At 45.1% G+C, this 14,933-nt stretch overlaps 1 protein-coding gene across 1 annotated transcript; it reads left to right on the top strand.

Moving 5' to 3' along the window:
• The first annotated feature begins 5,532 nt into the window (after nt 1-5,532).
• LOC6592378 (pro-resilin) lies at nt 5,533-14,177 on the top strand. The gene is made up of 5 exons (XM_002017964.2): nt 5,533-5,625; nt 5,775-5,884; nt 13,073-13,189; nt 13,696-13,785; nt 13,860-14,177. Exons 2-5 carry the CDS (start codon nt 5,855-5,857, stop codon nt 14,151-14,153), a joined length of 531 nt encoding a protein of 176 aa, XP_002018000.1. The 5' UTR covers nt 5,533-5,625; nt 5,775-5,854; the 3' UTR covers nt 14,154-14,177.
• Nucleotides 14,178-14,933: the final 756 nt, after the last annotated feature.

Here is a 14,933-nt window from a genome sequence, read left to right as displayed (position 1 = left end):
TATTCCACGACGAGCCGAACTCATGCAGAGCTCATTAACTAATTTTTACTGCCAAACACAGTGAGCGGCGCAAGTCTACGGCCCGCTGTAAGAATTTTATAGGTCATAAAAGCAAAGGAGCTATTAATGGAAAATATGTTATTTATTTGCTGATCTTCGAGGCGTTTGGTGCTTCATTCCGCGGAACTATTGAATAATTTATGAATAGAAATCTTGCAGAATTTATGATAAAATATACCTTGAGGGAGTGCTAACACTTAGGCATGTATGCAGGTACTTCTGGTGCCCACTGTTCCCCCCGAAAATGGGCGAGCAATTAAGAACATGATCTTTTTAGTTTATAATTTTCGATGGTTTAATTGTTTTGACATTCAGAAGGCAGGAAAAAATGATTTGTAAGAGACTCCTTCTATAGGCTCTGGCACTGGCTTTGGCCTGGCTGTGGCACTGGATCTGGGACTGGCTCTGGCTCGGGCCTGTCTTGCCAATTTGGCGACTCTCTCAGCGTGATTGACATTAATTGCCAACGCGACCAGGCCAAGAGATGCACACGTCGCTCACGTCGCTCACATCGCCGCACTTCTGCAATTCTTGTGGCGTCGGTTTTTTCCCTCCGATAATTAAGCAATTCTTGAGTTAATTAAAAACAGAAGCCGGCGTAAAAGAATGCACTGTTTTGACAAGATTTATGATGGCCTGGCCCCAAAAACCCTATGAATTCTGTGAGCCAGGCCATGAGAACCAAGTGCATTATAATTATGGTATTATATATAAATCAGCGCATTAGTCGTGGCAAAAAAAAAAAGAAGAAAAAGAATAATCATAGGATGAAAATTATATTCCAAGCCACAAAACTCCCAGACCAAGCCCATTCTCGGGGCTGCATGTGAAGCCCCCGCAGAGATGGGGAGGGGAGGAGCATCGAATGCGCGTAAGTAGAAGTTTTTGGCGACGATAATAAAATCCCATTTAAGTTTGACGATAAGTTTTGACCATTAGTCGGCTGCCAGAGGGGCTCTGAGCGAGCGGGCCTGTCACTGGGAGTTAAATGCCTTGGATTTTCTTTTTACTTTTTGGAATAGATATATTTTTTTTTCGAATTTTCCTCCTATTTTTTTCGTTTTTTTTTTAAGGAGCAGCAAGTTATGAGCCAACTTTGGTGGGCCCACATTCCAATTGATAAGCAATGAGCGAGGCTTTGGTCGGGTCGGCTCGGGTCGGGTCGTGGGCGTTGGCGTGGGCGTGGCTAATGTCTTGCCAAAACTTGGCTAAAGGTTGTCGCCGACTGTTTTTGATAAATGTGCCAGGGAATGGCTCTCGAAGTCTCTCTGTCAGAGGCAATTATAGTGGATGATAATGGCGAATAAAACAGATGAAGGAAACTCTGCGTTGGATAGGAATTTCCGAAAGCATTTACTAAAAACTTTCATATTCGAAAGCAGAAAGCCTGCAGAGGAATGTGTTTGTTTTTAATGCATTGATTTTTCCAAAATTTGCATTTCTACACTCAGAGAAAAATGATGTCAAACGAAACACACCCGTATTTTAATTAATTATTCGGTTTTTAAGCCCACAAACATTGGGAAATACATGTATGTAAATATTAAAATATTAATATTTTCATATTCATTTCAAAACATAAATAAAAAACATTTTCTTCGTACAATTTTCATTCTCGGAGAAAATCATTGGTATAAATGTTGTAAAATGGAAATATATCAATTTCAATGCTTTTTCCCTGGGTGACTTTATAGTTTTAGGTTATCCTTCTCGTAATTGGGTCCTTGTTATTAGTTCCTGGACATGGGTGGATGGGTCCCTGCCACAGCAGTCGCCTCCGCAGTGTGTCGTGTCTCATTCGCTCGCTTAACTTGTTTGCCTGTCTGCTGCTGCAGTCTTCGAGCTGTCAGTTCCTGGGACAATGAGTCCGCACTCGCATCTGTTGCCCCCAGCGGGCACTGAGTGCACTGGTAAACACGTAAACAACGTCGGTGCCGGTTACGGCTCAATCGCTCAGGGTCCTGGCTGAGATTTCGCCGTGGACCGGCTAAATAAAACAAGGATAAATGATGTGCGGAGGCAGCCGATGGCAGACAATGGGAGATGCATACCTCCCAACCTCTCTCTCTCTCTCTCTCTGGCTAAATTGATTAAATGGGAAATTGGAATATGCAAATCCAGTGAATGCAGCCCTGGAACACACACACACACGCACACACGACACTCTGATGCGACTCGGCATTGGGCGTGGGCCTGGGCGTGGTCGAGGGTCGAGGGGCGTGCGCTGAAATGTGATTTATGTTGGGTGCAAAGTTTTTCCACAACTTTCCTCTGGCTGCTGTCCTTTTTTGTGCAATTTGGGTGCAACGAACGGAAGTGCAGCGACTCAAGACGGCAAGGATATCATCGCTCGCTCGCTCGCTCAGTCGCTCTGGCAATGGGTGGGAAGGAGCAAAGTTTTTGGAAAGGTGCGAAACGGAGAAAAAATTCGCTTAATTTGTCTAAAGAGAAGCCAAGCGCATGGAAATTTCCATTAAGAAAAATGGTGGCAAGTGTGGCAAGTGACAGGGAAAGCTCAAGTTTAGTTGCAGCAGTGCTGGAAACAAAAACTTATCAGTGCTCCGCCCGGCAAAAAAAATGGGAGCAATCAAAAGGAAACTAAAGAAGAAAAAACTAATAAAAGAAAGATAAAATCAAACCTGAAGTGAGATAATGAAAGCAATCAAACGGAGAGACAAATACTTTTCCACGGAGCCTCCATCCAGGGAGCCTGAACCCCCCGAAAGAAAGATATGATCTACGAGTATGCGAAATACCAAGCGAATCGAACGACATTTGATTCCCCTTCACCGGAGATCCCCAAGAAGAGAAGTCCGGTCTGAGACATTTGGTCTATAAATAGCAAATGCTAAGACTCCGCCAAGACTCCGCACCTCGCCGAAAAAATGCAAATCATTCGGCGCGTCTGGCGTCCAGACAACGCCAGCGCCACACTGCCGACCACTTCCCACCAGATTCAGAGGCAGCGGCAGACAGAGGGTGGCTGCAACACAGGCAACTGTTGCTGGTGGCAATAAAACGCGGCAATTACATTGTTGGCTATTCTAATTCACTCATTTTTAGCTCGGAAAGAGGTGCGGCAGCGCATCGCCGAGGAATGTTTGTTGGTTCTACAGCAGCAGCAGCAACAGCAGCAGCAACAGCAGCAACAGCAACAACGGCAACATTCAACAGGTGATTCGCCAGAAATGTTGCACGAAATGCGCTAAACAAATTCGAGGAAAATCGATGAAAAAAAATCATTTTAAATGCTTCTGAGTCTGTTCTTTTAAATGTTAATTTTTTTCCATCTTTGTTTCTTTGATTTTTGTGGCTGCAACAATTCAATAAGCACTGCGGCAGCGGCAGCAGCAGCGGCATTGGCGGCAGCAGAAACAGCTTTAAAATGTCAACAGCTAAGAAAAATGCTGCTGCCAAGAAAAATGGATTCTGAATAGGTTCTGCTTCCGTTTTGGCTAGAGGCTCTCTCGAGTGGCCAGGCCAGTTGATGAATTAAGCGGGAAATGTTGCCAAAGTTTATTGCTCAAGACTTTTTGACAAATGATTAAAAGTCTGAGAGAAACTGCAACAGCAGCAAGTGGCAACAGCAGCAGCGGCAATGACAAAAGTTTGGCCATCAAATGTTGACCAATTGATGTCAAGTTATTGTTGGAAGCGGATCAAAGGAAAATCTTCAAATAGCCATTACTTGCACTTGGTATTATATAAAAATTCGCCCCATCACATTGCTCTAATTATGAACATTTTAGGTTGAAATCTTTTCGTAATCGCAGCTACCACAAAATGCACTCGAAGCCCCGCCGAAATATTCAACTTACATTCGAGTGCGCTCAAAGAAATGATTACTTTTCAATGGAGTGTCGAGCGAGCGTACGAAATGCTGTTGGCCCCATTGTTAACGAGTATTATGTTGTTAAGACAGTTTCGGCCGGGTTAAGGTGGGTTCCCTCGGTGCCCTCCGTGCGGAGATGTTCGGTCGGTGGCCGGCTCAAGTGTCACGGAAATCAAAAGTTAAAAGTACCAAAAAGTTGTTCAATTACTTGGCTTACCCTGCCCCCCCGAAGGCGGTCCATTGGGGACTCGAGCTGGCTGGCTGATGGCTGTCCGACGAGGGTGTCCACGATCGCGCAGACACGGCAGCACATCACCTCACAAGTGGTCGATAAAAATGTGAGGAAACTCGCTGAAATCAGTCATCAAAAATAGATTGCTTTTAATTGTTATTTAATCATATTTTTCAAGGTTAATTGGTTGGGGGGGGCTCTGATGCCTGACGGAAGGAAGGAGCCCCCAGTGCCCACAGAGCCCTCGACACACGTCGTACACGTCTCCAGGCTTGTGCAACAACGGCACACAGAGGGGCAACATCAGCAGCCAATAGATAAGTTTATGTTTTTAGGTTTTTGGCATGAGCCTCACGTCATAGATTGCATTTTGGTTGGGGCATGGGAAACAGGGTAACAGGAGACGCCACATGAACACGTCTGCAGCTTGTGCAATTTTCACTGGCAGCCGCATCACGTTTTTCTCGCCCTCTCTCACAAAAGTTCTGCTTCAGCTACGTTCTGCTGAGTTTCTACAAAACAAACAACAAATACATATACAAACACATGTATCTATTAAAAATAAAATAAAATAGAAGGGCTCTCAGCCGAAAGTTTGGATCGACCGTATCTATAGGCATCGCATCGCCCTACGCTCATCTGACATTCCCAGTGACATTTTCGGCCGTCTCGATTCCAGCTGCAGAGCCCGAGGGGACAGGCGAGGGCATCTCATAAAAACTTAAATATCAAATTTTGGTTTCGTTCCTTTTTTCTGTGGCTAAAAGATTTAATGAAGTCATTTTGGGGCGTTGCAGGCTTTGGTCTCGTTATACATACATCCGCTTCTATTGAAATACACCAACATCATCATCATGATCATCGTTCGAATCATCTATTCACTTGTTCATCATAATGATCATGATCATGATCGTGTTCAATTGTTTGCTGTTGCACGAGTGGTTGTAGCTATTGATGATCTGCAACATTTTTCACTTTTTCAACACTCCGAGACGCCACAACTTGCTGCTGCTGTGAGACTCCCTCTCGTCGTCTGAGCGCTCAATTGTTGACTCATTCTGAGAGAGCTCTGTCTATCTCCATAGAGACAGCCAGAGAGGGAGAGACCTGCAGAGACAGAGAGAGAGAGACGGAGAGGAAGATGATCTAGAAGTTAGACGGCGAGACCTGCCTCAATTGTTCAAACCACTTTTTCGTTACTTTTTAGGTGCAGTTGGCAACGCGGCAAACGCTGCCACCATCTCCGCCAGCGCCTCTGCCACTGTCGGCGTCACTGCCAGCGTCTCAGCCGGCGTCTCGAGCGTTTATTATAAAAAGGCAGCGCATCTCCATCGTCTAACCTAATTCAAAACGTTCGTGTACTTTGTGCGGTTGTCTTGGATACAACATACAACATATAAAGAAAATAATAAACACTCAAATAATCCAACAAAATAATAGTTTAAAAGAGGAACAACTCCCCATCCGCCCACACGCACACACGCCTCCCTCCCAGTGGAAAGTGAGAGTCCCTAACTATAAGCCGTGAACAAAAGGACTTTCGATCAAATTAAATTTGTGTGCGAAAAAAAAGAGCTTAATTGAATAATTCAACTAAAATCGAATCATCAAAAACCCAACACATCTAATCTATACAATTCAATTATTTAGCACGCGGATTCGAGGATACAAAAACCATTCCAATCGAAGTTCAATCGAAGCTGAGAAACTCAACTAAAACTGCAGTCAATATGATGTCCTTCAAGTCGTTTATGCTGCTTGTAAGTACATAATAATATAATCAAATGTCCATACACTCGTAAGCCCACATAAATCAGTAAAACAAATCACATGAGACCTTCCTGGGATGTCCTTCAGCTTAAAACAAGAGCCACGAATGCGGAAAGGACAACAAGTTAAGCTTGTTATATGTCAAATTTGTATATGGCCGAGAGTCAGGCAAAGGACACATCATGGTCAAACGCTCTGCTCTCCTCCAATGTCATTTTTCTTATTTTTTGCGGATTTCGCAAAATGTTCGGTGAACTTTAAATGGGATTTGCTGGTGGTGGGGCAACCGTAGGAAGCTCTTCATCGAGTGGCGGGTTTCAAGTGGCACAGCAAACTGTTTCGTTTCGAGTTCGGGTTCGGGTTTTGGGTTTGGGGCAACACTTGCCGTCAATGGCAACGAAAACGATTACATAACTTGCCACACGTCTGCCAACGAGGCTCTCATCATCATCCGATCAGCCTCAGCCTCCCACAAAACCGAACTTATTGCAAATAATCAAAGACACTTAAGTGCCTCTTCTCCCCTCCGTTCAGCTGGCAATACAATATTTGGAGTGTGGAGTGCCAGCAAGCAGCATCTGTGCCTCGCCAGAGCCACGTAAAATATGCCCCCCAATCTGGGCAGAAGCAATATTATTTGATTGTGGCCCCGAACTAAACATTACTCTGGGAGGAGGGCAGGGGGAGTTAGGGTGACAGCAGCTCCAGGACACATGTTTGTAGTACATCGAAAGACATTTTTTCCTACAAGGGCATTTACAGGACTATAGAATAATATCCTACCGCTTTCCCAAAGCCATGCTACTGAACCGCCATTTTGTCAGTTGCCTTACAACTTTCACTTGTTTTCTTTTTGCCTGGAACGCCCCTTCAGGGAGGGGTGCCTTTCCACCTGGAACGCCCTAAAGCAGGCAACAAAATGAGATCCAGCAGAGATCCGATGTTGTTGTAGCCGCTGTTGAGGCAGCCTGTGGCGCGTTAAACTGTTGGTGCGACACTTGGACGCAGTGCAGACACACAGCTCCACTCTGGATGTCTGGAAAGGCTTCCACTTTCCCAGCCTTTGTGTGTCTGGTGTTGCCAAGCAGATAACTACAGACACAGACACAGACACAGAGGCAGAGGCAGTCCAAGGTGAAGATGGGGCAGGACTCCCAGCCAGACGCGTGTAATTTGCCGCTTGTAACTTTTTGACTTTTTCGCCAGCGATTCCCGTTTCTCTATGCCTGCTTTTTTGGTCCCGCTTTGGCCCGTTTTTCTGTTGGCTAGACACCGTCCAACGAGCAGGTTGCCCCTGGGACAATACCTATGCAAAAAGGAGAGGTGGAGAGTCAGAGCCGGACCCAGACACTCGGTAGACAAATGGCTGCTGGCCAGCAGAAGCGGAAGAACAGAACGAGCATGTTTTACATGTTAATTTTCGCCTTTTCCTCCGTCAAACCGACTCGTCCTCCTCACCCTCCGCCTGCATATTAATTCCCCTGCTCCACAGCTGCTCATTTTCGCACGCAAAAGAAAAAAGGAACCCAAAATGGAAAACGACTGAATGAGACGGCGATGAGGCCCGACGGATGACTGCAGTTCGGGCACGCTTTTGAATTTCAAATGACAAACATAAAATATTCACGGTTTGGTATTTGACTTTGATGAAGCCTGAAATGCAACCTAATGCCGAGCCAGTGGCAGAATCGAAGGCACAGACAGAGGTTTCGGGTTTAGGTTCGGTTTCCCATCTGCATTCCATCTGTCGATGCTGAATTGTGGTAATTTTTGGCAATTCGAATTGTGAATTTGTGGATGCAGCGAGGCGCAACTCTGCATTGTGCTGGCCTCTGATTAGAGACGCCTGATTATGGCCAATATATCGTAGGCCGGGCCGGGGCCAGAGCCCTATCCATCTGTTGACTGCTGACGATTCAAGTGTGAATGATTGCCCAATTGTGCGGCCAAAGCATGTTTGATATGGCTTTTCAAATTGAGAGATAGAGACGTATGTGGGGGTATACCCACTTCTATCCCATTTTCAGTGCTTCTTTAGGCCAAAGCTGATTCGCAATGGTTCCTCCACACGAAAGCGTATTTCGAGTTCGTTCATTTCCCTTTTGGTTTCCACTGCTGCATTACAAATGCAATTTTAATTGAAATAATTTGGCAGATTTGCCAGATTTCATACCGACGGATGCCTCTGTGAGCTGATCAAAGCCTTCGGCAATTGAGCCGTGGGTCGTCGGTTCAGAGCTATTCTGCTTATACGCTTGGATGTATGCAATTTTTGTGGTTTTACGATATTTGTGGTATCTTTGTGCGGTTTTTATTGTCTTTGGCAATGGCTTGCGAGGCCCAACAAGCAAAAAAAAAAAAAGCAAAAAAGAAAAAAAAAATAGCAAAAAATTAATGACGCTTGAGCAAGCGGCAAGTGCAGCGGCAGCATCGGGCGGAATGTGGAGGCTGTGGCGGTGGTAACCAGCCAACCATCTGGGTCTGAGTGTATAGTGTGTGTGTGTGTATGTGTGTGGTAATCTAATTAAATCGAAATTTCCACCGATTACAAAAGCAGAGCCACCGCCCGCCGGGCCCGCGCCTTTCCTCTCCCCACAGCCACCACTAATTGCCCAACCAGCGTCCAATGCGGCGTATGCGCAATGTCTGCCTCTCTTTCACACGTATCGTTCCCCCTCGTTCTATGCTTTCAGGCCAGGCCTTTTTAATTGCATAGTTCTGGCTGCAAGTACAATTTGGCCAATGTCTTTTGGGAGCCGGATCCCCACCGCAGCTGGGAATTTGCAAAATTAGTTCATTGGGATTTTTTGCCTCATTTTACCCTTAGTTTTTCAATTGAAAAGGAAACAATATCCCCACTTAAATGCGGCTTAAAATGTATATTTTAGTAATTCGAAAACAAAAACCACACACTGTGCAGTTTTCCTTTAACATTTCCATTTTCTGGCAATTTTCGTGGAACAATTTGCAACTACTTGAGATATTCGCAGCGCCAACACAACAGATTGCAACGTAACATATAATTTGGTAGTTATTTAAAAGGTTAATATCTTCATGCGGTCGCCGGCGGCGGTTATGGGCCAATAAATTCGGGTTAAGTAGGGTTAATGTGGTGCACGAGAGGCAGGAGGCGTGTGATTTATGGGCTTCGAGTGGGTCCACTCATTTGCAGCCAAGTGAGGGAAATTAGGGGGAACTACAATTAAATCGTCAAGGAGATCCCCCAAGGAGAGCCCACGACCCCTCGTGCTGCCCAAGCTTTGATCTTTGGCATTGTCCTTGGCTGTCGGAGGACTCCCTCCCGGCCATGTCTGGGGCACGTGACTGTTTGGGAATATTTGTGTTGCAGCAAGAGATATACATGCTTCTCGGCTGATTGAAATCGGGCGGGTTGCAACAAAAGATTCGAACAACGAACTGCAACGATCGGGGGCAATAAAAGTCAGTCCCCATTGCGGCGGCCTCCAGTACCCCGCTGGGGTCTCTTCTACTCCTCCTCCACCTCCGAGCCCGCGCTTTTGCCATTCACATGGCCCATTAACTTTTATTTTGCCAAATTTGCATTTCAATGCCCCAAAGTGGGGGAGAGCAACTACAAAAAAACAGCACAGCGCTGCATACTGCATGCAGCATGCAACAGAGCAGAGCAGGGCAGCGCTGGAGATGGCGTTGGCGATGAAAAGGTCAACCAAATGTTTGTTGTTCTACCGAACGAGTCGCAGAGTCGGCAGAGTCGTGTCGTGTGTTGCAAGTGCATGTTAATCTAACATCTATGTAGGGGACTTTTTTGTCAGATGATGCTGCTCTGGTAATTGCTGGGAACAGCTGCAGAAAAGCAGATAATAAAATAAGTACGATAAAAAAACCACAAAAAATAGGTACATATACAAATTCCATAAATTAAGACGCTGCAGCACGTTGCAGCCACAAGTAGGAAGCCCGGGCCGAACCTCGTTAGGCATCATCGTCAGCTGCCTCATCGGTGGCAGTGGCAGCAACAGCCACAGCAACTTTTTTGTGGGCGTTGCAGAATGTGTGGCGGTTGCTTGTGTAAGGTGCCGCCGCTCCAAAATGATGCAACAGAACAAAAATTCATATACATCCAGGTCTCTGCCTCTCCTTCTCTGCTGATGGCTTAATAACGGGGCCCAAACGGTCCGAAGATGTAGCAAAATAACATCGAATGCCAGAATTCCTTGCCGAGCTTAGATGTCAGTTTCTTTTTGCCAAATGCACAACCAATTAAATTAATTAAAATAAATGCAACACGCTAGACAGAAACGACAGAAGCAACGGCCGGCCACCTTCCCGTCCACAACTTTATAAAGACATTTTAGCGTAAACATTTTTATTGGCTCCATAAAGTGCTTGGAAGTGCTCTGACTGCCCGATCCAATCCGATCCGATCCGCTTGAACATATTAAATGCTAAGCGTTAATAAATCAACTCCCAGGCGGCAGATCGAGACACTCGGATTTGCCATTTAGACTGCATTCAAAATGCAATTGTCATAAATTCTGCTCGCCCCAAGCCGCTTTTATAATTTGGCATCAGACGCTTTGTAAACTGGGTCGTGCTCTAATGCGAGAGGGGGACCGGGCACAGTGGACTGGGCTCTCCACCAGACAAATGTGAGCGTTTTTACAACCTATTTTTATATTCATTTTTTACGATTGTACCAAATGTTTGGCTGAGATACAGCCAGATATGTGATTTACAGTGTGTTGAGGCGAGGCTGTGTGATCTTTGGGCATTGATTCAAAGAGATCTTTATGTGGGTACTCAGTATCGAATATCATGGTATACCCATATCATGGCAGTCTGATTTTAGACAGATTCTTTCCGACCAATTATCTTTACGGTCTTTATTTCCTGCTTTCCTCAAACATTACATTTTGAATAAGCTTTACAAAATATATCAAAAATGGTTACCACCTTGGGGCTACTCTGCAATTAAATTAAACCATTTTTGCGGTGTATTTTATGCTATATTTTGTGTAGCCTTCAACTTGAGTGGCATGTGGCATGTAGCAAGTGGGCGTATAGAGTCTTTTCTTAGTTGAAGCACACAAATACTTGAAACATTTTCATTTATGTAGCTTTTATGGGCTTCCGCTTTAGCTGCGATTCTTTGCTGATTAATTATGGTATCGAAATGCTTGAACAAAACTTGTTGATTGAATCGAACAAATCGAATTCAATTATTTGTATAATGCTCATTGATGTTCGGATAATTAACATCCCAGCAGACGGCCGGCCGGACGGACGGACAGCAGCATAACAGCAGTAGCTGACAATAATAAGCCAGACAAAGCAAACAATTGTTAATTTATTAGATTATGCGCGATTAATGATGCTTCAATGCAATGTCCCCCTGGTGGCAGCAGTATTCCAGAGGCCAGCCTGCGTGTCGGTGGAAACAATTACACATGTACACACATATTTGTAGCTTTATTTTGTATAGTTTAAAGTGTTGGCAAGATCAATGTCTGCCGAACTTCTGGCGAGCTGTGTGAAGCTGTTGAAGGTGACCACAGACCATGACAAAGGAGACCACACAGACCACAAAACCAAAGGAAAACCTTCAAACTAGAGAATAATTACAATGAGAACATAACCGAAACCACACACAACACTCGTATGTGATTTGCAGTTGACTGTGATATATAATTAATGGAAAAAGCTGAACTATAAATTAAGTTTATGTCCATTAATATGGACTGATTAAATTAATTTCAAGGAGTCGAGATTTGGCATTATATACGAAATATTTATATGAACACAGGTCACTCTTGTGGATTTCACCCACTGTGCCTGTCCTCAGCACCAATCTCCGTCTCCATCTTCCAACAGAGAGCTGCAGCTCCACCAACTCCATCTCTTATCTTTATCTGTGTTTGTATCTGTATCCCTCTGCTCCATTGTTGCATTGTGGCAGCTCTTCTTTTCGGCTGTCGGCAAGTTGCCGCAAATTATTTGTAATTTAATTTACACGCAAATCGTTGGCCGTTATTTTATTGGAGCTAATGCTGTTGCCAGGCCGCTGGCCTGCACGGCCAGCATTTGTTTAACACGGAAAATTACCGTTGACATGCTCATTGGTTCTCTCTTTTGCTCGTTATTTTCCATTGCAAGCTCTGTACTTGAAGATCTTGAAGGTTAGGACCCCCCTGCCAGAGTAATTGCGGAAATTTCGGTGAAGTTGATTAATTTCAATTTAACAGATAATTTACCAGATATACGAGTATATCAGATGTAGATGGATGGGAGTTTGACTGTGAAAACTGATCAAAAATCTATTCGATTTATGAACATTTTCATGAATACATTTTCCCTCAATATAAATAACAATTTCAAGTTAATTTCTATTCATAAAAAAAACAACTTTGAGAAAGCCTCGTATCATCTGCGGCAAAAATCCAGCTTTCCTTGACCCAATCGCATCCACGATCGGCCAACACGTCGTATGTGTAATTAAGCGATGCAACTTCCACTGCCACTGCCACAGCAACTAATCAGCAAACAATGTAAAGCAGTTCCCCACAATCAATGACCCCCCAACAAACATAAGTCATCATAGAATATAGAATATATTCAAGCCACGAGTGATTTAGTGCTCTCGAAGAGACTGCAAATATTTCCGCAATCCGCAACGAGGAGGCTACACAAAAAAAAATAATAATAAACAAATGGCCAACAACAGACACGAGATGACAGTCAACAGCCTACAGCCAAGTGGCTTTTGGTCAGTGGCTGTCCTACAGTTGATGGATGGATGGATGGATGGGTAGATGGATAGATGGCTGCAATGTGAACGCGTTGATGGGCTGCTGCCGTCATGTGCATGTGTCAATTAGCCGTGTCTAACGACGGGCCACTGCACTGCCGCCTGCCACTTGCGGCGTAACCTCCGCCATTTGCTGCCCTTTTGTGGGGGCATCGAGCAGAAGACGCCTCTGGTGCACGTTCTAAATAAATTGCAGCCCAGTCATTGAGCTGGCGGTGCACCTGCTCTGGCCCCGGTTGAATGTCAGCCGCGATCTTATCGTAGCTTCTATTTCCATTTGCCACCGCTCACTTTTTGTGGTTTACTCTTCATTTAACCTTTAAGTCGACGTCACCGCAAGAATGTTGCACTAAATGCACCCCGCCTCTTCTGCCTCTTCTTTGCCTTTCAGAGTTTATCCCTCGCTGCCATCAGTGCCTATGTCTACGCCCAGGTCGCCCCGGGCTCGAATGCGTACCTGCCGCCCACGAAGAATGGCTACGACTACTCCGAGCCGCAGACCCCATTTGTAAGTAAAACATTAAATATATGTACATACGTATGTCAAATGAAGACCTATTGTCTGGCAAACCACTTCAAATTGAATCCAAGTCAACAGGCTAATTGCAGCCATCATTCTGGGGGCCCTTTCACTCCCATCGGCCTCTCTGTTGGCTTGTCGCCACATTTATCACTCCAGCTGCGGTTGGCAATCTGCAAAAGGCACAGCAGAGACGGCATCAGGCCGCAATAAATGTTGCCACCTCATCCACCTTTTGATGGGCATCTTGAATGTCGACCCACAATGATGTTGCACTTGTCGGCTGTGCAACATTTTCAAATGGTGAAGGGCCTGCGATGAGTTGCAGTTAACCTTTATTGATCGTTGAACCAAATGCTGAAAGATCCATCACCAAAAGGGATTCAACAATCCTCAACTTTTGATCCTATACCGAAACGTATCCAGTACGATTTCAGTCGTTTTGAACAATTAAATTACCTTCAGCAATCCATAATTTTCCCAAAACTTCGCAGAAACCTGGTCCACCTGGCAGACCGGCGCCCGGACCTCGTCCACCAGCACCTCCCGGCCAACCACGCAACATTCCCGGCCAGCCAGGCGATGTGAGTAACTTTCCTCCGAATAACGAACACCAACATAATCCACTTCCGTGACGTATCATTCCATTCTTCTGCAGGATCACGTCCATATGCCAGGCATGCCCTACGAATTCGAGTACGCCGTTCAGGACCCGGAGACCGCCAATGACTACGCGCACAAAGCGTCCAGCGATGGGGATGTGGTGACAGGCGAATACCGCGTGCAGATGCCCGACGGACGCACCCAGGTGGTGCGCTACACGGCCGATTGGAAGACCGGCTACCATGCGGACGTCAGCTACGAGGGGGAGGCTACATTCCCCCAGGGACCGCAGCCGGGTGCGCGCGGGGGTGGTGGCGGTGGCGGCGGTGCCGGCGGTTACAAGTACTAGGAGTGGAGTGTGGATTTCTTGAGAAACGTGTAAACTTTACGATATACAAGAGTACCGTACCAATAAAAAGTATTGATAAACAAAAGCCGCCTCTAGCGTGTGTTTTTCCAAGCTTGTGAAAGCTTTTGCTTTACCCTCTAGCGTGTATTTTAAGCAAAGCTCTTTGGTTAATATAAGCATTTCTAATTCAAAGCTTTTGCAGCTTACGTAATTTCAGATCTTACGTTATTCGCGCCAGATGAAGGAATTCAATTTCGTATTTCTTTTGACAAAAAAGCTAACAGAATAGAATTACTTAATTTTGCATAAGGGCCACAACCGATCTCGTTAAAAGTATGTTAGCGACTCTAAAGGAATTCGATTGAATTCGATTTTGGGATATATTTACATTTATTAAAGCTAAAGATTTAATTTTATCTAGTGTTATCTACAATCAGTGAAGAGTATAATGGTAAGAGGATCAATTGTGTGAGTGTAAACCAAGTAGAGGATAACGTTAAAACACATATAATTGGTCAACATCTTAGGTTTATACGTTCCTCTTTGACAGCAGTCCCAGCTCCTTGCCAAATTGTCACTATATCTGTCAGCTGCAGCAACAGATGTTCGGCCAGCTGTCAATGCTCGCCTGTAAACAAAGCCACTGCGCAGTCGCTAACGAGCGTAAACAGACACCTGTAGGACTCCCGAGGAGGTAAACAAAGCTCGCGCGCAGAAGCGTCAACTGTCAGGGCAGGCGCAGTGGTAGCCCAGAGCAGTGCAGCTAGAGCTTAATGCTGG

The sequence above is a fragment of the Drosophila persimilis genome, unplaced genomic scaffold (genome assembly GCF_003286085.1).
Source record: "Drosophila persimilis strain 14011-0111.01,24,50 unplaced genomic scaffold, DperRS2 tig00000002-arrow-pilon, whole genome shotgun sequence".
Taxonomy (NCBI): domain Eukaryota; kingdom Metazoa; phylum Arthropoda; class Insecta; order Diptera; family Drosophilidae; genus Drosophila; species Drosophila persimilis.
The sequence above is the reverse complement of the archived record's forward strand: the minus strand, read 5'-3'. Positions and strand labels throughout refer to the sequence as shown.